The 22,989-nt window shown below is 49.1% G+C and overlaps 2 protein-coding genes across 5 annotated transcripts in view; one reads left to right on the forward strand and one right to left on the reverse strand.

The window, feature by feature from the left end:
• Positions 1-3,702, reverse strand: part of ADCY5 (adenylate cyclase 5) — a 156,767-nt gene extending 153,065 nt beyond the window's left edge. The window contains exon 1 of the mRNA NM_001192069.1: positions 2,575-3,702. Coding sequence (NP_001178998.1) covers positions 2,575-3,702 — 1,128 coding nt within the window. The remainder of the gene's footprint in view (positions 1-2,574) is intronic.
• Positions 3,703-4,325: 623 nt separating this feature from the next.
• LOC112447309 (basic salivary proline-rich protein 2-like) lies at positions 4,326-12,524 on the forward strand. 4 transcript variants are annotated; one of them, XM_024994707.2, is made up of 3 exons: positions 4,326-5,760; positions 6,145-6,282; positions 6,825-12,524. In XM_024994707.2, exon 1 carries the CDS (start codon positions 4,326-4,328, stop codon positions 5,280-5,282), a length of 957 nt encoding a protein of 318 aa, XP_024850475.1. In that variant the 3' UTR covers positions 5,283-5,760; positions 6,145-6,282; positions 6,825-12,524. The 4 variants fall into 4 exon arrangements, with proteins under 4 accessions (XP_024850475.1, XP_024850467.1, XP_024850482.1 ...); XM_024994699.2 differs by having other exon boundaries at positions 4,326-6,282; XM_024994714.2 differs by lacking the exon at positions 6,145-6,282 and having other exon boundaries at positions 11,661-12,524.
• The last annotated feature ends 10,465 nt before the right edge of the window (positions 12,525-22,989 follow it).

Genomic DNA, 22,989 nt, shown 5'->3' on the forward strand with positions numbered 1-22,989 from the left:
ATCTTCATCAAACATAAGAATAAGGCATCTAACGGAGGCCATTCTCCAATACCTGCTACTCTGGGGTAACCTGAGGCAGAGGGTAATGCTTGATTGTCTCACTAATATTTCCCACCATCCAATAAGATTTGCTCAAGAAACACAAAGTTTATATCATAATTAGAAAGGCAAATGAAATACAAACCAAAAAAAGATACAGTTTTGTCTTAAGTCAACTACAAAGAATGCTTGCATTCTGATTATCATGGACCATTTCTAACAAGTTCTGCTATACTCAGCACAGCAGGTCATGAGAAGTGCAAATGTATGCAAGAGCCTACAGACAGGGGAAGGTCTGAAGACCACAACTGGATAAAAGAAGCATGAGTTGGGAGGTGTGCAGCTGGGGAAAGAAGGGAGAGAGACTGGGCTGAGGAACTAGATGGGAAGTCAGTCAGCTGGCTCTGCCGCCGCAGTGGCACCTTCATGCTAAGATGGAGATGGAACACCCCAGGTCCAGCGCTGCCATCCTGGGACCTGACTCCAGTCTCCTGAAATCACTCACCTCGGATTGTCTAGGGCTGTAATCAGGCCCTGAGTCCCAGCTCTGGTTTCAGTAAACACTCTGAATGATCCTGGAAACCTCTGCTGCTCCATGTGCATGCCATGCCTGTCTTTCTGCAGAAAAGCCATACCCACCCAAGCAACCTGCCTCCCATTCAAGCCAGGAACAACCCTCAAAGATAAAAAACTCATATGCCAGCTTGTGTCCCCAGCTCAAAACATTTGGAGCCTTTATAAGCACTAACAATAGCAGTTAACTTTTTTTCAAACAAGCTCTCAATAGGTTTTTCTCTTAAGTTTAAAGATGATCTGTAAAGATTTTTTTTCCTTCTGATCCCAGATCAGAAAAACTTCTTTAGCATCAACAACCCCAATTACTTCACTCATTGGAATACAACCAGTTAAGCAATTATGAAATCCCTATATATTCAACACAGTGCTAGATAAGGCAGAGATGGTAAGGAAAAACACATACACCTCAGGAATTCTGCATCCAAGGGGCTTACATTGGATGGGGAGTAAAACCAGGGGCACTCAGGAATAAGTAAGTGCCCCACCCTGTGGCTCTGACTCTGTTGTTGGCCATGCAGAAGAGGGAGAGGCTGACATGGCTGGAATGGAAGGAGGGCTCCTTGCAGAGGTGAGGCTTGGCACAGAGGGGGTAGAACTGGAAGGGTCATGCATTATCCTCTCATTTGCTAGACAAGGAACCTAGGGCACGGAGGGGCTGCAGATCCCCTCCTTCCCAGTCACAGAGTGCCTTGAGGGTACACCTGGAGTCCAGCGCCATGAAGCCCACACTGGCACTGTTTTGAGAAAGCCAGGGGGTACAGGACAGCCCCTGAAGAAACACACAGTCCTCAATAGGATTGAAGTCCGAGAAAAAGCACTAAAAGTGGGGAGGCCATGCCTGGAATTCAGTTAGTTAAGAAGTTCTGTAGAGGAAGCAGATGCCCAGAGAGAGGTAGGGGGTGCAGTAGGATCTACAGTCAAGAGACTAGACTGCAGCAAGGGCCCATTTGACTCTCACAGCCAAGCTGCAGCACAACCAAGTAGGCTGAGCAGGGGCCAGTGGAAGAGGCCACTGGCGCCACGGACAAGGGCACTGCTAAGGGGAGAAAGTGTGCTTGTCAGAAGAGCCAGTCTCATCAAGGTCACCATGGCAAGCACGCCTTCCTCTCATAAGTCTTCAGAAGAACCACCAGTTAACCAGACAGAAGTTTTATTTCCTCCTTATCCCATCATTGGAGGCTCACCTAACTCATCCCAGAAGTGATAAAAAGCCCCCACCACAACTAATAACCAGGAGCACCCACATGGAGGGGTCCTGACATAGGACACTAGCTTTCTGCTCAGGCCAGGAGAGGGCTGTCCACCCAAAAGGTTGCTTCCCACTTTTGCTGAAGGCAGCTCTTTGGCTTGTGGGCACTTTCACAAAGGAAACACATTTGTCAGTCTTCCCTCAATTTCAGGTATATTTCCAGCTTTCAAACCCCCAGTCTCAGGCAACTGGCAGGGTTACCCTTTCTCCTCCCTAAGACTCGGCAAGGAGTTCCTAGGGTTTCCCCTCATCAATCCTCCATCCAGGACTCAACTGACTCACTACATCCAGGACTCACTACAAACTATCAGTGGCTCTCCCCAGGGAGAGGTTGGAGAGGGATTAGAGGGTCCAGTCACTTTGGTCAGGGGCCATATATACAGGGACAGAAGCATAGGAAGAGAAGGGGACCTCTCCAAAGAATTTTCTCCTCCAACCCTCCTTCCTCATTAGCATCCCTACAATAATGGATAGGGTTTAGTGTGTCTATCAGCGGGAAGATTACATAGAAGAGCACCCTTTTTGTAAAGGAAGATGCTGGGGCTCAGGGTGCGGGGTCAGAGGCTAGAAAACACCACACAGCTGACAGAGCCATGTCTCTCTGGATCTTCTCACCAGTTTAAAGGGTGAAGGTGGCTTGCCTCTCTTTGGAGTCAGGCCAAGGCCTGCACACCCTACTATCCAGTCCCTGTGCCCAGGTGGGCCCCTACCTGCTTGAGCAGGAACTGATCCTGGGCGTTGGTGCGCAGGGCGATGGCCAGGTGGAGGGCGGACAGGAGCACCCCGCTGAGTACCGCAGCCCGCATGCGCACGGGCAGGAGCGTGTAGATCGTATAGATGAAAAACACAGTCCACCAGATGCCCTCGGAGGCACTGCGCGGCTGGGGCAGCAACAGGCCCACCACCTGGACGGCCAGCACCACGGCGATAAGCGCGTAGCAGGCCAGGCCCATGTGGTCCTGGTGGAAGGCGGCACGGTTGCAGAGCACGGCCATAACGAGGATCACACCCACGGCGGCCGCTAGGACGGCCAGGTAGGGCAGCTGCAGCGGGGGCCGTGCCGCGTGGAAGGCCAACATGACTAGGCACACGAGCACCAGCACAGCCATGAGCATTGTGAGGCTGCTCTGGTTCAGACGGAAGAAGTAGCGCTGGTACAGCCGCTCCAGCTTGTCCGATGGGAACTTCTTAGAGCGGAATATCTGCAGCAGTGCCAGGCAGCAGGCGCCCAGCGACAGCACCGCGCCAGGCCCCGCGCCCGAGCCTGCCGAGCTGCCCCCATCCCCGGACCCTTCGTCTTCCTCGACGGCGCCGGCCTCCAGATCGTCGGCCGCGCGGCCCTTGCCACGCCGCTCCTCCAGGCCTAGCTCCACCGAACGGGGGCGCACTTCCGTCCCGCCCGCTGCGGCGGCCGCAGCCGCCGAACCGCCGCCGCTGCCCGCAGGGGGCGCCCGGGTGCTGCCCCCGCCGGCCGCGCCCCGCCGCTGCCGCCGGCTGCCGCGACCGCAGTCGTCGCCGCCGCGCTCCTGCCAGGCCGACTTGGAACGGAAGCTGAAGCCGAAGCCCCCGGCCAGGGGGTCATCGCCACTCAGCGGAGGATCGTCTTCGTCGTCGCTGCGCCAGCGGCTGGCCAGGCGCTGTTGCTGCTGCGGGGTCACCGCCCCCCCAGGTCTCTTGGTGGAGCCGCGGGCAGAACCCCCGGGGGCTTGGGGGTAGCCATTGGCGCGGGAGTCGGCCTCTCCCCACGCGGAGCGGTGTTCCGGGCCTCCCCGGGACGCCGGCGCCGCCGCTGTCTGCGCCGCGTAGCCCGGGGGGCTCACGCTTTTGGAGCTGGACATCCCCCCCTCGGCCTCGTCGTCTTCTTCCTCCTCCCCCGGAGGCCGGGCCGGGGGTCTCCAAGGGGAAGGTGGACGGCCGAGCAGGGGGACCAGGCTGGGGTCACACGTCGGGGGCGGCCCGGGGCCCTGGGCAGTAGCGGGGCATCTTGGCACCCCCGTCCTGAGCGGAGAAGGAGGGCAGCGGGAGAGCGAAAGGGAGGCAGGCACAGCCCCGAGGTGAGAAGTGGCTGAAAATCCGCGTCGGGAGCCCCAGGTCCGAGAGGGAGTTGGCTCCGAGCTGGGGCAGCGGGGACTGCTGGAGCTGCTGAGCCGCGCGCAGAGGGACGTCCGGACTCCTGGCTCGCGTCGAGCTCGACAAGGACCGGAGTTGCGGACGAGGCGGGACGGAGAGGTGTCCTTGCGGGCGGCACCTCCCCGGGGCTTGCAATGCCTGGGCGCGGCACTCGCAGACTCTGCCTAAGCGGAGACCAGCGGCACGCACGGCGAGAAGGCAGTTAGGACGGCTCGGCAGGGGTCCCGGCGTGGAGACGAAGTGGGCGCCCTTCCCTCGCGGCGGACTGGGAGCGACTGGGAGGTGCGGGCGCCAGCCAGCATTATTTTCTTACGAGGGGTGGGGAGGTGGGATGGGGGGGTGGAGAGGACGGGGGAGGGGGCGGCGGGCGGAGCAACAGCTCCAGAGCCCTGCGGGGAGGGTCCTGGAGCCCAAGGGCGCCGTCGCCCTCATCCCCCACCACCTCCCGCGGCGAGAGTGGGAGCTTGGCCCCGGCCAAAGCCGAGCCCAGCCTTCAGCGGGTCCGCGCAGGGGGCGGGGGCGAGGACCGGCTCCTGCAGCGCGGCCCTTCCCCTCTCGCCTACCCCTTCCCCCAAAACGGAGCGGGGCTGGCCCGGACCCGCCGGCCCAGGAGGGCTGTCGTGCCGACTCCTCAAGCCCCAGGCTCCTTGCCGCCGGCTGCGGGCCCACCGCGGCCGGGCGCAGAAGGACTAGGCTGAGGGCGGAATCCGGCGCAGCGCGGCCGCCGTTCCGCCCCAACGCAGGCGGGCTTCTCCCAGGGAGCACGGCATCCAGAGATCGAGAGCCGAGACTCAGATGCAGCCAGCAGAGAGGGGCCGGCCAGAGAGCCGCTGCTGCGCCCCGGGGGCGCTCCGGGGAGAGCCGCGGGAGCCGGGCTCGCGGCGCGCCATGCACGCCTCGGGCCCTGCGCTGCTCCGGCCGCTCGCGCCGCTCCTTCCTTCTAGCCCGCTTGCCGCCGCCGCCGCCGCCGGAGCGCCCTCCGCATCCCCTCCTCCCGCCGCCTCCCCGCCCCCCGCGCCGCTCGGGCCTCGGCTCACAGAGGCGCGCGGCCGCCTCCGCCCCCGACCCGGCCGCGGCCCCCGCCTCGGCGCCCCGCCGGCATCCTCAGGCCCGGCCTCGTGAGCTGCCCTTTACTGTGGGGGCCCTGGCTCCCCTTCCTCACCTAAAATTCTCTCTGCGTCCCCTCCCTCCCTGGCGCCTGGAGCCGCATCCAGCCCGCGGTCCCTTCGCCCGACCTGGGTGGCATGCGGTCCTCCCTCGCCCCTTGCTTGGGTTCCTGCGCCCCTAGTCCTAGCTCCCCTCTTTTGTATCCCCCTTTAATCCCCCATCCCCCCATTCAACCCAACTTCAGCCCCCGCGCTGCGCCCCCCTTCCCTGGCCCGGCTCGATTGGCCGCTTCCTGAGCTGTCAGACTTGAGTCCGGCGCTCTTATTGGGCGATTCTCGGGCCGGGCGGCTGTGCCAAAGGAGGGCGCACCGGGCCGGGGGCGCCCAGGCAGCGACTGCCGCAGGGAGCCGAAGACCAGAGTCCCTGGAGGGCCAGAGGGGCCCAAGAGCCAGACCCGGAAATGGACGGGAGAGATGGAGAGACTGAGGATCTCTGAGGCCCAGGAAGACAGTTACGGGAAAGATGGAGATGCAGTTGGTGAGGCCGATGCAACCAGGGCTGGGCGGACAGGAATGCTTTGGTGGATAGTTACAGAGCAAGAACCCCGCAGACAGCATTACGAACACCTGGCGTTTGTGAAGAGCTCTCTCTGCTCGTTCGTATGTTATTATTATTATTGTTGTTGAAATCTCATTTGATTCCCCTCAATAACCCTGGGTTGTGACAGGGAACAGTGTCCAGGTGATTATTCCCAGTTTACAGGTGCAGAAACTAGAGCTTCAGAGCTTAATTAACTTGCCATGGGCCGCACAGTTCTCCTGACTTGGAACGGAAAGATCTTTCGTCAGCTCCAGGCTGGCTCCTTACCTAGCAAGGTGTTATCAGGAGGGATAGGCACCAGAGTAAGGTGGAGATGCCCCGCTGGAGGGGGGCCAGATGCTCCTACACAGCGATTAAGAGGCAGGAGTGGAGAGGAATTTTCTTTGGGTTAAAGGACCTAGGCCTGTGGAATGAGGTACCTATCCAATTCTTCCCCCAAGCAGTCCTGCTGGAAGTTCCCGCAGCCTAAACTCTGGACAGATGGGGAACAATCACCTCTAATCCCAGGAGAGAGAAACAAGCTTCACTTTCTTCCTTCAGCTCTCCCTGTGGAGGTTCTGACAAAGAGACTAGAGGCCTGGGTGAGCCTCCCATCCTTTCTCTATCAGTCATCCCTTTGGAAATTGGAAGATAAACCTTCCCAGAGTCGCAAATTGGGAGGAGAACCATTCCAAGAGATCTGAATAAACTAACCCTAGAGTATTCCAGCGTTTGAGTAATCAATCCCTGATTAGCAAAGACTTAAAAAGCCTGAAGCCTGAATTTAGCCAACAAACAGTCAAAGAGCACCCTCTATGTGCAAAGCACCGTGCTAGGTGCTTCAGGGATGGAGAGGTTACCCACCTCTGGTTACAGTCGGGGAGGGAGAGCAGCTAGATGCTAACTCCAGTTCAGAACACAATTCAGTCCGTATTCAACAGAGAACCAGAGAGAGTGTTTTGGGGGGTTGGAGAGACAAGGCATTAATTCCTACTGTAGGCACCAAAAAGAGGTTGAATCTGGAGCCAGCAGAATAGGAGTCAAGAGAAAAAGAGAATGGACTGATATTAAACCACAACAATGTGTCTGTGAATCTTATTGTCATATAACCCTTTTGAGGAAGATGTCATTTTCCCCACTATAGATATGAGAAAACCAAAACAGAGAATCAAAGTTTGCCCAGTTTGTAGCAGAAGGAAACCTAGGTTCAGTCTACTTGTACTCTACCACACAGCCGTGTAACAAATATGATATAAGAACACCCAGACTGGCAGCTGCATGGACAGAAACCAGATGGCCTGAGGTATTAAGGTGGTTGGGTTCCATCTTTGATCTCCTTCTCATTCCCTAAGCTCTCCCTAGGTCGTTCCTTTCCATTTTATTCACAATTTTTTTTTTTATAACCATCATCTTATAACAAAAGCTATGTATGATTAAATGTGGGAAAACTGGAAAAAAGAAAGACAAAAGAAAGCACTTATAAATTACAACACCTAGCAAGAACCGTTAACATCTTAATTTTTCTCTTAACAAAAAACAGGACTTTTTACAAAGAGTTGTAGAATCTGCTTTTTTTCTACTAGGCAAAATATGTGGATTTTTTTTATACCAATAAGCATCCATCTACAATACGCATTTTATTGTCTGAGCAGAATTCCATTGCATGAATATAGCAAAATTTATATAACCAGTCTCCTACTGTTGGACATTTTTCACTGTCATAGCAGTTTATAAAAAAGTTTCCACTCTTTTACTGTTATAAACAATGAGCATTTTGTAGATAAATCTTCACACACATCTTTAATTGTATCCTTAGGAGAAATTCCTACAAGTACTATTGCTGAGCCAAAAGATAAACATCTTTTCACTAAGGTATTTCTGAAATCTGAATCTTAAGCCCCTGCCTCCCCTTCTTAGTTCCAGTCTTACCTACCCCTGTCCACTGGAGAAATCCCTATGGCTGTTCCTTGGTATCCACCAACACCCTAGATTCATTTTGTCTAAAACTAAGGTCACCACCCAAGAAGCTTTCTCCTCCGTCTGTTTTCTCGCCCCTGGTGGAATTAGCATCTGCCCAAATCCTGGATCTTAGACCAGTGAGCCCTCTTGTCCCGATTCCCATAGTCCTGCAACCATACCCATGTCTTTTCACATCTGTCTCTTCCACGTTCTCTGGCTACTACCTTTGCCCAGGTCCTCCCTTCTCCTTGCCTGGCCAGTTACCAACTCTCCCTTCTTGCCATCCAGTCTGTCCTCCACTTTGTTCCCATCTGATCATACATGTCACACCCAACTGCAAACTGTCCAAAAAACTTCCTACCCGCCAGCTTTCAGTATCCACCACCTCCCCGCATCATCTAGCCACCCCTAAAGGATTCTTTAAACCTCTGCAGAGATCACTCTTCACATACACCCCCAGCACAACCAAATTTATAGCACCTCTGCGATGCCTCTCTAAAGCCTCTTCCCTCCCGCGCTCCCAATCCCAGGCTAGGCACTCCCTCCTCCTCAGCTCCCAGCACACCTTGCTTTTCTCTTTTATTGCACTTGTCACATTGTATTGTCTTGACTTGTTTTCAGAACTGTTTCCACAGTCTGTTGAGCTCCTTGAGGGCAGAATTGATATCTTTCTCATTCTTGTGCCCGGTACCTGGCATATAGGAGGTACCCCTTAGCTGTTTGTTGGATAAACAAATGGTACATCTGGGGAATAGTGATGAGAGTGGAGTCTGAGGGGTGGGGTGGGGTGCAGGGAGTGCGCTGGCAACTGTGCGTGAAGATGGAAAAGTGGGTTGGGCTCTTTAATACTCTGTTGGAGGAGCGTGGGCTTCAGTTTAAAAACAGGGAAGGATGCCTAAATTGGGGGAAAAAGGTTGGGTTGTTATGTTTTGGGAGGCAGACTCTGGCAATGTTGTAACTAGCTTGGAAAAGCAAGATTTAAAAGCAGAGGGGACTAGTCAGGAAGCTATGTCAGAGAAGGTATAGATGGAGCCCAGAAGTGGCATGGCGACGGGAATGATACCTTTGGCTGGAGGACGGCTGTGAAGGGCTGACAAGGAAACCCAGGGGTTGTCTATGGCCATACCACCCTGACCGGCCTGATCTCGTCTGATCTCAGAAGGTAAGCAGCGTCAGGCCTGGTTGGTACTTGGATGGGAAACCCAGGGGTCAACCAGTGTGTAGAGGAGGAGTTCGAAAGGTCAGATGAAAACCGAGAAGGGTGGGGGTCACAAGGGCAAAAGGCTGAAACTTTTTTTTTTTGCCTACAATGGGTCTTAGTCCCGGCTGGCGGCCCTCGGGCTCTTTGTTGTTGCTGTGAGCCCCTTTCTCTAGTTTTGGTAATGGGGGCTACTTTCCAGTTGTGATGCATAGGCTTCTTATTGCAAATGGGTCTCTTGTTGTGGAGCACAGGCTCTAGGGCACATGGGCTTCAGCAGTTGAGCACGGCTCAGTAGTTGCAGCTCTTGGGTCTAGAGTGCGGTCTCTAGTAGTTGTGGTGCAGACTTAGTTGCCTTGCAGCATGTGGGATCTTCCCCGACCAGGGATCAAACCCATGTCCCTTGCGTTGGCAGGCAAATTCTTAACCAGTGGACCACTCAGGAAATCCTGAAAGGCAGAGGTTTTGAAGAGCAACTCAGGATGGGCACCTAGCTGTTGTCATCAGATAGGAGCGGACCCAAGGACCACCTCGGGGCTCTGTCTGAAGTGAGCACTTGGTTTGCAAGGAGAGGTGCCTATGCACTCCAGGGCACAGCAGGCCCTTTGGGAGATCTGCAGACCCTTTTTCCAGCCATCTGCCCCTTGTACCTCAGTTACCCTTCAGGACTTCATTCTTCATTTCCCACAGACTTCTTTTTGAAAGAATAGTTGTATTTTGGAAATTAAAATACTAATATTTTAGAATGTTTAGAAATATTTGTAGAAGTGAGTCTCAGTAATCCTTTTTACCTAAAAATACCTTCCTTCCTCACAGAGCTTCCTCACAGTGGGATAGTGTAAGCACTATCTCACCATTAAATAGTCATGCTTTGGGATGACAATCATTCCCTAAAAGTGACTGCAGAAAATCTAGGGACAGAAAGTAGATTAGTATTTGTTTAGGCCTAGAAAAGAGGAGGAATGGAAAGTGATGGCTAATAGGTAAAAAATTTCTTTGGAGGGTCGGGTCATGAATTAGATTATGGTGATGTTTGCACAACTCAAGAAAAATACTGAAAGTCATTGAACTGCACTTTAACCCAACTGGGTGAACTTTGTGGTATATAAATTATATTTCAAGAAAGTGGTTGAGGGGCTTCCCTGGTGGCTCATGGATAAAGAATCTGCCTACCAATGCAGGAGACATGGGTTCGACCCCTGATCTGAAAAGATCCCACATGCATCAGGGCAGCTAAACCATCGCATCACAACTATTGAGCCTGTGCCCTAGTTGGGAGCTGCAATTACTGAGCCCACATTCCACAAGTACTGAAGTTCAAGTGCCCTGGAGCCCATGCTCTGCAACAGGAGAAGCCACCAAAATGAGAAGCCTGCACACTTCAACTAGAGAGTAGCCGCCTGCTTACTACAACTAGAGAAAAAGCCCGCAATGAAGACCCAGCACAGCCAAAAAAAATCTGGTTGAAAAATTTATTGCAGATGCTTCTGGGAGATTGAAGGATTTATGCCAGCACTGCCAGTCATTATTGTTAGTGTAGACAAGTTTACTCAGGCTTCTCCCTCTAATGCCAAAACAAGTTTTTCTCACTGACAGAAAGGTTGCTTGCTCTTTAGGAGCAGGAATGGGTTAGGGAGAGGAACAAGAGAACACTTGAGACCGCTAAGCAGCTCCAAGGCAAATGGAAACAGAAGAGGGCATGGGCTCAGGAGCAGGAAGGAGGAGTGCAGAAATGACAGCCAGTTAGGAATTGGAGGTTAAAAATAAACTTCCCCTACTGCCTGGGAGAGCCCTAAGAGGTCTTCACAAGGAAATAAAGAACTCTAAGAACCCTAGGCTTTCTCAAGGGTGGAAGAATCTTAAAGATCATCTAATTCCCTGGGTCAGTCCCTGGGTCAGGAAGATTCCCTGGAGGAGGAAATGGCAACCCACTCCAGTATTCTTGCCTGGAGAATTCCATGGACAGGCTGCAGTCCATGGGGTCGCAAAGAGTCAAACACAACTGAGCAACTAACACACAATTTCCCAAAGGTATGTCACCCTCCTCTGGATATTTGCATTTTGAGAGCAAGCCCTATGCCTAAAACTAGATGACTTACTTTTCCTTTGAGGAACTAACTTACTATCCCCAAGTCATAGAGTAGCTAACAGGATGGAACATTGTGTGTCTGGAGGTAGGTCAACCATGGAGGCGTGGGGCCCTGTGTCTTTGCCACTGGGCACAGATGGCTGAGGTTCCTGGGAGCCACCCTCCACCCTAACCCGTCCCCCACAAGGAGTTCTGAGGAGGAACCAAGGACCTCTGACTTCCTTAGCTTGGAAATTGGGGATGGTAGTTTGTAATTGACCATAGGGAATTGGGCCCTAGATTTTTCCAGACTCTACACTCACCTCCAGACCTCTGGGCCTCAGGGAACAGGAAATATTCAAAGAGCTCAGATTGTAGCAGAGGTGGAAATTGCTGATAATAGCTTGATCTGCCACTCTCGCAGGTGTTGACATTTGCATTTTAATGGAGGCGGTTAATGCCTTCAGCTGAAGGAGTGACTAATATGTTCTTCCAACTGCTACTGGAGGTAATGGGAGACCCTTTGTGGCCCAGGGCATTTTAAATGCCCTCTAGTCACAATACTAGATTACTCCTGATGGGCAGCTGCCAACCTTTGGATTCTAATATCCATATTCCATGCTTTATCTTTGATCCTGTTCTTGATTTTGCTTTCTTGAACTTACTTCTGAATCTCATTTTCCTAAAAGTATGGGAACATCCTTATGAACCATTATTCTTTAAACACTCATAAACTAATTGTCCATTTCAAGCAGAAAACTTGTGCTGGACACAGTTGAGTGGCGGGAACCCAAGACGTACGCCAGCAAAATGCTGTCCTCAAGAAGTCGGAGGTGAGAAAGTCACAGAAAGCTAGAGAACAGCGCAGCGCCAGGGGACATGGCCCATGCAGCTTATGCCAAGCGCTACTTAAACAAAGAGGCTGAGAACTATAGGAGGAAGTGTTCTGATAGGCTTGGGTCAGCAAGAAGGACTTCTCGGAGAGGTGAGAAGCTGAAAGTATGTGTGGGAGTTGGATATACAACAACTGAATAGAGTTTTGAGGATTCAAAACATTCCTCTAGTCACAAAAGACCATGTATTTTTGATCCTATTTATATGAAATGTCCAAAAGAGGAAAATCTATAGAAACACAAAAGAGATCAGCGGTTGCCTAGAACTTGGAGGGAATGGGTGGGGGAAATGGGGATTAATTGCTCATGCGTACAGTGGGAGGGTGAAAGCTGTTCTGAGATTGTGGGGATGGTTCCACATCTCTACTGCTAAGTCACTTCAGTCGTGTCCGACTCTGTGCAACCCCATAGACAGCAGCCCACCAGGCTCCCCCGTCCCTGGGATTCTCCAGGCAAGAACACTGGAGTGGGTTGCCGTTTCCTTCTCCAATGCATGAAAGTGAAAAGTGAAAGTGAAGTCGTGTCTGACTCTTCTCGACCCCATGGACTGCAGCCCGCCAGGCTCCTCCATCCATGGGAGTTTCCAGGCAAGAGTGCTGGAGTGGGGTGCCATTGCCTTCTCCGACATCTCTAACTATACTAAAAAAAATTGCATTTCATACTTTGAATGGGTGAACTTTATGGAGTATAAATTATATCTTAATAAAGCTGTTTAAAAATGGGGAAGTGGGATCCAGAAAGACCATTCCTTCAGTAATTCCACTTCAGTTATACCCTAGTTTCAGGTTCCTGGTCTTTTCCTGTATGAAGGCTCTTTCTTTCTTTTTTGCTGCACTGCACAGCTTATGCGATTTTAGTTCTCCAACCAGGGATTGAACCCAAGCCCTCGGCTGTGAGAGTGTGGAGTCGTAACCACTGGACTGCCAGGCAATTCTCTGAAGATTCCCCCTCTTTTTTTTTGCCGCACCACATGGCATGTGGGATCTTAGTTCTCTAACCAAGGATCAAACCTACATCCCCTGCCTTGGTAACATGGAGTCTTAACCACTAGACTGCCAGGGAAGTCCCTGAAGGCTCCTTTTCAAGGCAAAAAAATTTCCAGGACCTCAACGTGGTGTTTATGTACCTTTAGTTAAGAACATATATAGTGGTAAAAAGCTATTATAAATTTATTAATTCATTTTCATTTGGTAAATGAATTAATACTTTACTAATCCCAGTAGTATTTATATATGCTAGAAAAGTGATTCTGTATTTGTAGCCAAGCATCTTATGCCTACAAACAAGGCTTAGTGGCCCTCTCTCAAAATCTCCTTGGTTCTTTGGAGTTTTCAACCCACAGTTTCAGAATCCTGGTCTGTGCTCTACCAAGGCATGTTTAATTCAGCTTCCCTGTCAGGTGACTGCCAATGGGGGCGGGATCCATTAGCAGAAAATATGATACAATTTCCATCCTATGATGTGTCTGCCTCTTCAGCTGCTCAGGCAAAATGGCACCCTTTCTCCTCCCAAAACCAGTGAGCTTTGCTTAGAGCAGATCCAGCACAGAAGACAGCCAGAGCCGTGCTGGTTGGCAGACACTTGTCTTTAGCAAATGTAATTAAAGTCAGCAGCAAGTAAGTGCCTATTCATTTTTCATTAGAAAAGTCAAAGGCAACCTTCTTGGAAAGCAGCATCATTGAACTTCAGCCTTGGTGTTAAAGCCAGGCTTTCCCTCGCTATGTGTATCTTCTTCCATGAGTACACACACAAATGAGTCCACAACCTCTTTATTGAGGGTGGGAGAGAGAGAGTCAGAGACCATCAGACCTATAGCCTTCAGAGGTTTTTAGTCCCATCCTGTCTCAGATTACCCCAATGTCTATCTGCATATGTAATTGCCTATATATATGTATATGGACCTTTTACAGTTTACAGGTGTGTGTGTTAGTCTCTCAGTCACGTCTGACTCTTTGTGACCCCTTGGGCGGTAGCCTGACAGACTCCTCTGTCCATGGGATTCTCCAGGCAAGAATACTGGAGTGGGTTGCCATTTCCAACTCCAGGGGATCTTCCCAACCCAGGGGTCAAATCCATGTCTCTTGCGTCTCCTACACTGGCACGCAGGTTCTTTACCACTAGCACCACCTGGGAAGCCCGTACAATATACTGGTCTCTCCCCAGATTGTGTTTACAGACCATTTGTGTAGTTTGAACCTGATCTTAGATTCCCTTGGGGAGATGACGTTTTAAAGCTCTCTCTATGATGAATCCTTTTGTAAAGAAGATACAGTGCTTGCACTCTAATAAGTTTGTTTTTTAAGGCAAGGGCAATATTGTCAGTCAAGAAGAGAGAATTGGGGACTGGGGCCCCATCTGGCCCTATCAGACTCCTTGTTGGTAGGCTGAGCCGATTCATCTTGCTTTAGGCATCAGTTAACTCATCTCTTTTCCTCCATATGCTTCCTTACAAAGGCATTTCACCTGATGAGCAAACAGTCCACTCAACGCAGGACTGAGGGACAAGCACTAAACTTGGGGTCAGAGTACCTGGAGGTTCTTCACCAGCCCCACCACTTTCCAGCTGCATGATGTCTGACAAGTCACCTGTCTCCTTTCTGAACTGCGGTCCCCAGCAAGGGTGACTGCTCTCCTGCCCTTAACAATTTGATGTGAGGATCTAGACAATGATGTGAAATTCCTTTTCAAGTTATTCACCCTTATGTAAACCAGGGATCATTCTTAATAATAGCAAAATAATAAATTCACTCTTAATAAAGTCAGATATTCATTTAAGAGGTTAGCATGGAAGGTGGCACATCTCTGGGTCTCAGGCTCTTGCATACATTTATTTATTTATTTTTTTAATCATTTATTTATTTTAATTTGGCTGCACTGGGTCTTAGTTGCTGCATGTGGGATCTAGCTCCTTGTCCAGGGATCGAACCCAGGCCCCCTGCATTGGGAGCGCAGAGTCTTAGCCACTGGACCACCAGGGAAGCCCCTCTTGCATACATTTAGAGATGACTGTGATAAATATTTTTATGTCTGTGCTGCGTGTGTACCAGCTTGTCTAGTAGTCTGGGAGATCAGCTCTTTCATCTCTGCTGTGTTCAAAGCAGGGCCCCTAGGGCCATACAGATGAAGGCTCTGTTCTCCAAGACCTTACCTCTTTCAGGATTCTGGCAGACTGCAGCCTGTCTGCTGTGCAGACTGGGGAGCTGCGCCCTCCTGCAGGCGTGGGCGGTGATTAGAGTGGCCTGTGAGGAGCTCGAGTGGGGCTGAGTGTTGCTTCTCCTCTTGCCGGCCACTCTGCTTGGCCCTGGAGTGGTTTTGCCCAGTCTCTGTATCACTGACTGTGAATCTGTGATTGGGCATGGCAAGCCAAGCGGTGTTAGCGATCGTGCTGGGGCTGGCTGACCTTCCCCAAGCCAGGATAATCTCTTTCCCTGGCAACAGGCAGAGGCACCAAGGGACAGCGACAGATTGTGAAATCCTGGGGCTGGGCTTTCTAGAATTACTTAAAAAGAGAAAACTGTAACAATACCTTGCATTTGTACCGTGCTCTTAGAAAGAAAACAGTTTTTAAAAGCTATTCAAGGAGAAGGCAGCGTTGGAATTGTTTGGTAGAGAGCAAACCAGATGGGGTAAGAAATGTATTGTCTTATTCTTATCAAGTCAGTAACAATGAGAGTGTTAAGAGAAATCTTTCATCCTTACCCACCCACCCCCCCCCCCACCAACCACCACACACACACAGGTGGGAATACCAAGGAAGAGTATCACACAGCATTAGCAACAGAGTGCAACCTAACCTTCTTGACTTTTATCATCACCCTAAAGCAAGCAGTGGATGAAGACGCTGAATGACCTAACAATTTGCTTTGTCCTCCTGAGATTCCAGCATGTAGACAGCTCTTCCGGAGTCAGACTTTGTGCTCCGTCCTCTGGGGCATACAGAAATACGCTTGATCGCTTGTAGGTCTGAAAGCAGTGAAGAAATGTGGGGGTGGCACATGAGAAACACTGCCATCTTCTTGCGAGGTACCTGCGAAGGATCTTTAAGCCAGGCAGGAGCAGACTCAACAGACAGGACTGGATGGGGCCGCATGTGTTGCCTGGGGAGTTTCAGTGCTGTGTGAAGATTTGAAGAAGACATTTCAGGAAGGCATTTGAAGAAGCAAACTGGCCACTGGGCCAAATGTGGCCAATGCCTGCTCTTAGACATAAAGTTTTTGAAATACAGTTTTTGAAAGTTGTTGAAACACAGCTACACTCATTTATTTTTGCCTCAGCCTGCTTTTGCACTACTTGCAGAGTTGAGTAGTTATGACAGAGACTGGGTGCCCACAAAGCCTAGAATCTTTACTGTCTGACCCTTTAGGAAAATTTGCCTCACACCAAACACACAAGAATCAACTCAAAATGTCTTATAGACCTAAATGTAAACCTTAAAACTGTAAGAAGAGTACACAGGAGAAAATCTCTGTGACCTTGGGTTATAAATTTCTTTACTGCAACACTGGTTCATTACTTTCCCAATTATTAAAAAATTTTTTTTTGGTAAATTGGACTCAGCCAAAATTAGGAACTCTTCAAAAATACATTGTTAAGTGAATGAAAAGATAAGTCACATACAGAGAGAAATTATTTACAGATAAACATACCTGATAAAAAGTTTGTAGGGAGCATCTAAAAAGAACTCTGAACTTGATAATGAGAACAGATTCTAATACAAATGAGTAAAAGATTTGAACAGACACATCACCAAAAAAATGAATGAATAGGTGAAAATATACAGATAACACATAAGGACATGGAAAAAGCTCAACATCAGTAGTCATCAGGGGAAAACAAATTGAAAATCACAATGAGATACCACCACAAACTATTAGAATGGCTAAAATTAAAGAGTGACCATACCAAGTGTTGGATACGATATGGAGCAACTGGAACCTTCACACACTGCTGGTAGAAATGTAAAATGATACAACCCCTGTGAAATAGCATGGCAGCTTTTTGTTTTTTTTTTTAAGTTAAGCATTTCACATACCATATAATCAATCGATTTCACTTCTAGGTATTTACCCAAGAAAAATGAAAGCATATAAGCATATGTCCACACAAAGACCTAATGCTAATGTTCATGGCAACTTTATTCATAACTAAAAGCAACCCAAATATTCATTAACAAATGACTAGATAAACACATTTTACAGATCCATGTAATGGAATACTATTCAACAATAAAAAGGGATGAACTATTGATATAATAAAAGGAATAAATCTCAAAATGATGATAATAATTATCCCAACTGGAAGAAGCCAGACAAAAGAGTACATACTATATGATTCCATTTATAAAAAAATTATAGAAAAGACAAACTAATCTGTAGTGATAGGAAGCAGCTCAGTCGTTGCCTGTGAATGCCAGGAAGCAGGAGAGATTGATTGAAAGGGAAACTTGGGCTGGGAGATGGTGGTAATAGATATTCATTATCTCGATTGTGGTGATGGTTTCACGTGTGTGTGTGTGTGTGTGTACATATATATGTCAAAACAGCAAACTGTTTAAATATGTGCAGTTTATTGTATGTCATTGTACATAACTGCTTCCCTGGTGGCTCAGCAGTAAAGAATACACCCGCAATGCAGGTGACCCGGGTTCAAACCCTGGGTCAGGAAAATCCCCTGGAGAAGGAAATGGCAACCCACTCCAGTGTTTTGCCTGGAGGACCCAGAGGAGCCTGGTGAGCTACAGTCCATGGGGTCTCAAAGAGTAGGACGTGACTGTGTGACTAAACAACAAAACACATAACTAAATTGACAATAAAACTACGTTTCTTTTTTAAAGTATTTTTTAAATAATTTTATTTAGTTTATTATGGCGGTGCTGGGTCTTTGTTGCTGTGCGGGCTTTTCTGCACTTGCAGCGCTTGGGGCTACTCTAGTTGCAGTGACTTCTCTTGTTGCAGAGCACAGATTCCAGAGCCTACAGGCTGCAGTCGTTGGGGCACGTGGGCTTAGTAGTTGCGGCTCCGGGGCTCTAGAGCACAGGTGTGGTGCACGGGCTTAGTTGCTCCTTGACATTTGGGATCTTCCCAGATCAGGGACTGAATCTGTGTCTCCTGCATCGGCAGGCAGATTCTTTACCACTGAGCCACCAGGGAAGCCCTATATAAAGCTATTTTTTAAAAGGAAGAAAAAACCCTGAGGTTGTTGTTTCTTTCTTTAAACACTCTGTGTTATTAGAAGCAGCCAGTTCACTCTCCAGGTTTTATATTCCTTATTCTCACTACAGTGCTTTATCTCCCCAACAACCCTGTCCTCTAAAGCCTTATTTTCCTCCAAAGTGACCACAGGTCACTGCACTGCCACTGTGTGATATGGACTACCTGAGTACTATCTCCTCATGTTAATAGGATCATTGTTGCCTTTGAATCCAACTAGGTCAGATATCCAACCTCAGATTCTCACTTCCTCCAGAGTCTATTGCTTGCCACCACCCTGGTATCAATCACCCTATTGATGAGGGTTAATTACAGAGAATGGAATTCATTCTAACTAACTGAAGCAGAGAGCTTCCCAGGTGGCACAGTGGTAAAGAATCCACCTGCCAATGTAGGAGACGCAAGAGACATGGGTTCGATCCCTGGGTCAGGAAGATTCTCTGGAGAAGGAAATGGCAACCCACTCTAGTATTCTTGTCTGGGTAATCCCATGGACAGGGGAGCCTGGCAGGCTACAGTGCATGAGGTCACAGAATTGGACACGACTGGGTGATTGAGCATGCACACACACACACAACTGAAGCAGGAAAGGAATGTATTAAAAGATGGTGGGGGCAAGTTCAAGGGGGAAGTTCTTAGCCATTTCTGCATATGGGAACTACCTCAGTATGGGGAGGGTGACTTGATTGTAGAATAATCCAATCTACATTATCAAAGTGCCTTTTAGATGGTGTCCCCCCGACCCACACCCCACCAACCCCTCTTCTGGTGAAATTTCTAGGAAAGTTCCACTTAGAACTGAGGATAAATGTCTTATTCCAGGGATAATTTTTTGGGGTAGGGAAAGGACAAGGTGAACCTGGAATGCCCTCTTCAGCTAGAAAGCAAAGATGCCCTCAGATTACTGAGGGCATGTCAGAACACAGGACACTGCACATCCATAAGAATGGCTAAAACAAAACAACAACAAAAACTTGACAAGTTCCCAAAAAGTGATTCTGCCTCTCCAGGATGGCTCTGGGATCCAGCCATCTGCTGTGCAGCTAGCACCTGGATATAGACTGAAAATACCGCATCAGCCTCCCTGGAAATCTTTGAGGAAATCAAGGAATGTGTCCTGGTAGAAATCACGAGCTCTGGGTTCTGCTACTAACCTGCCTTGTACCCGTCCCTTTTCCTCCTCTGAGCCTCTGTGTCCTGTGTGTTTAATAAGGGGAGAGGGGACCCTAAGTGTTTTCACACTGAGTTTCCTGGAACCCTAGGACCTCTTGGATTGCCCTGAGATGCTGCAAGGAGAGCCAGGGTTGGGGGTGAGCTCCACCTAGAACAGTTCTGCTTTTGTCTATTTTAAGTTTGGCAGATATAACTCTTGGTTGACAAACTCAGAAGGTTCTGAAAACATCAATTCCTCTAGTTTCGAAATTTCTAAATTTCTGACTCACATGACCCATTCTCAGAAGCTGGATGAAATATTCACTCCGAATATTCTTGGAGTTCTTCTCTCAGATCGTGCCTCACTTCTGGGATGCACTGCCTGCTAACAAGCCATGTCTCTCCAGTTGTCTCTGTGGGTCCAGTTGTGTCTGCTGGGGCATGGGCACCTTTTGGAAGCTGACCGTGGTCCCCTCTGCCTTTCTCTTCTCATCCCTCTCTAGCCCATCTTCCACCCTGAGAAAACTCTTCCTAGCCTGGGGTGGGGGAATTCCCTTTTGTGTTTGAGACATTCTCTCAGTCAGTGCCAGTGAATCCCCATCATGGGTAGAATGGTGTCTCCCTAAAAAAAGTTATGTTGGAGTCCTAACCTCCAATAATTCAGGATGTGACCAGATCTGGAGAAAGGGCCTTTAAAGAGGTGATTAAGTTATATATGAGTCTATTATGGTGGACCCTAAGATAGCAAGGAGATCAAACCAGTCAGTCCTAAAGGAAATCAACACTGAGTACTCATTAGAAAGACTAATGCTGAAGCTGAAGCCCCAATACTTTGGCCACCTGATGTGAAGAGCTGACTCACTGGAAAACACCCTGATGCTGGGGAAGATTGAAGGCAGAAGGAGAAAGCGGTGACAGAGGATGAGATGGTTGGATGGCATCACTGATTCAATGGACATAAACCTGGGCAAACTGCAGGAGATGGTGAGGGACAGGGAAGCCTGGTGTGCTAGAGTCCATGGAGTCTCAAAAAGTAGGACACAACTTGGCAACTGAACAACAGTACAAAGAATGGGCCCTAATCCAATATGACTGGTGTCCTTATAAGAAGAGGAAAGCTGGACACATAAAGGCATAGAGTGAAGACAATGTGAAGAGGCAGAGAGAAGACAGCCATGTACAAGTCAAGAAGAGGGGCTTGAAATGTAGAGTTCCCTCACAACCCTCAGAACAAACCAATGCTGCTGACACCTTGATCTCAGACTTTCAGCCTCCAGAATGATGACAATACATTTCTGTTGTTTAAACCACTCAGTATGTTGTGGTATTTTGTTTGCAGCCCTAGCAAATGAATGCAGATTCCTTATCCCTCTTTTACCTCCCTTGCAAACACTCTTAAGTTCTCCAGGGCACTGTTAGTTCTCCTAACATCTGCTTGAATGGGAGAAAGGGACAGGAAAAAAACAGAAGTAAATATTTCATAATTTCACTCAGCTATACATACACAAGTGAGCAGAAAACCAGAGGCTAAACTGCTTAAAAGTCACTGGACTGATGAGCTGATGATTATTGTCACTAGGTGATGGGTCCACGGGGGTTCATTGTACTATACTCTCTACTTCTGTGTATATTTGAAAATTTCCATTATAAACCATTAAAGACGAGAAAGGAGAGAATGAGAAAGAAAGCATCACTGTGTACCACCGGGCCAAAATATGACGACGGTGCTTCCATCTCTAGAGCTCCTCACGGTAGCATCCACCCCTCTCCTTGTCCCTACCAGCCAGACTCTGCTGACAACATCAAGAATTAGCCCTCTCCCCATCCCCAGCTGAGGCCACTGTCTCCAGAGCCCATGCCCGGAGACTCCCTTCCCCAGCCAGGCTCCAGCACTGAGGCTTTTGCAGCCATGGAGTAACTGCACCTGAGCAGAGCAAGGACGGCAGATGGAACCTCCTGGATCCCAGATACCCAGCAAACCTCATCATTACCTGCGCTGCCTGGCCAGGTCTTCCTGGATGGCTCCTCACTCTAGCTCCTCTCTCTCCCTTCAGAATTTGTTTCCCCTGCATCCTGTTATTACCACTTCTTGTACCAAATAACTCCCCCAATATTACTAACGATCACTCAGATTATATCCTGAGACACATCTACAGTGCCTCATGCCCAGCTCCCCATCACCAAAAGCTCTCCCTGACCCTTGACTCTGGGGCAGGGTGAAAGAACTCATGGAAACAATATTATTTGTGGCATTTTAAATGAGTTTGGGTCACATTACCCCTGGAACCATGGTTAAGTAATCAAATGGCAGCCCAACGGTTCTTGGCTTTCTTGTGCCCCATTGCAGGGGCCACTGTTTATGTTTTCTTTTAATTCCTCTTCTAAATTCACTTTTTCCTTTAGAGGCTGTGAGGGCAGAAATTTCCACTGGCAAAATAAGAAAAGGAAAATGGGCTTTTTATGGGATTGATTCAATGAAACAAGAGAACTGTCCTTTTATTTTAGGATTATGTTCTTCCCATTTTCTGGTCTTAAAATATCTTTTATTCCATGAAGCGCTAGTATCAGTGTACCGCAATCTATCAGTTGGGGTTTAATTGCAGGTATAGCAGTCTCTCTAGCTATTTTAAGCAGAAAATAATTTAATACAGGGATTTAGAACTTAACAAAATCATTGAAAAACTGGTGAGCAGAGGTAGATTGGGCTTCTGGGAGTATCTCCCAGAAGACTTGATCTGCCAAGAGCTCTGCCATCTCTGTCGTGATGGGCAGTCTGGGGAGCTGGGAAGTCCCTGGCCCCATCTGCCAGCTCCAGGACCATACCACCCCCAGCAGTGATCCCTGTGTCCACACCAGCAAGGGTGATGCCACATGTTTGCCCTTTGACTCACCCCAAACTAGAGCTTGGGCCTAGAATCTCTGCTACCACCACCCCAGGAGAACCAAACTTCTTTGTCCCCTGCTAGTCCAGAAAAGCAGCGGTAGTGCAAAAGCACATGCTTGGCCACTCTCTGCCTTCTCAGTCTCATGCCAGTGCACCTGCCTGGCATGAGAGGCAGGTCATGGGCACACCTGAATCTGTAAGGCCTGCTGCCCGAGGGATGGAGCACTTGATCCAGTCTGCAGTTCTGTGGCTCAATGCCCACATTTTACTCAGGTGTGAAATCCAAAATTTCCAATGGGTAGGGAGTGAGATCAGTTCCCTAGAGCAAGCTCCATCAAGGATAGAAATTAAACTGCTCAGATTCATACCTAGTAGTCAATAAGCACGGGGAGAGGGGCTCCTGCTCATTAGTCACCAAGAGGATATTAATGAAAGCCATGATTAAAATCACCACTACACACCACTAAAATGACCACAAAGAAGAAGAGTGGCAGCACCGAGTGAGTGCAGGGATGTGGAGCGAGGAGCGCTCCTGTTCAATACCGGTGCGAGCCTACACAGATACCAACATTCGGAAAATCGTGTGACGGTACCTACTAAAACTCTAAGTATGGATGGCCTCTGACCCACTAATTCCCCCCAAAACCCATCAAATAAAAACAGGCATGAGAATGTTCATGACATCAGTTTTTAAGAGCCCCAAACTGAAGACAGTCCAAATGTCCATCAACAGGAGAATTAATAAATAAGCTGGGGTACACTCAGGTATTGAAACACCAGAGAGCAATGAGAACTGGCAAACCACAATCACGTGCAGCTGCACGGGTGGATATTCAGCCAAAAAAGACACAAATGAGGTTACGCCATATGTCTTCATATAAACAAAGTATAAAAGCATGGTCTTGGGAGTTAGCATAGTGGGTCTCCTTGCAAGTAGATAGGAACT

This window comes from Bos taurus, chromosome 1 (genome assembly GCF_002263795.3).
Source record: "Bos taurus isolate L1 Dominette 01449 registration number 42190680 breed Hereford chromosome 1, ARS-UCD2.0, whole genome shotgun sequence".
In the NCBI taxonomy this organism is placed as follows: Eukaryota; Metazoa; Chordata; class Mammalia; order Artiodactyla; family Bovidae; genus Bos; species Bos taurus.

Coding starts and splice junctions, on each gene's coding strand:
- LOC112447309 (XM_024994699.2), top strand. CDS start 4,326: ATGGGGGGGTGGAGAGGACGGGGGAGGGGGCGGCGGGCGGAGCAACAG.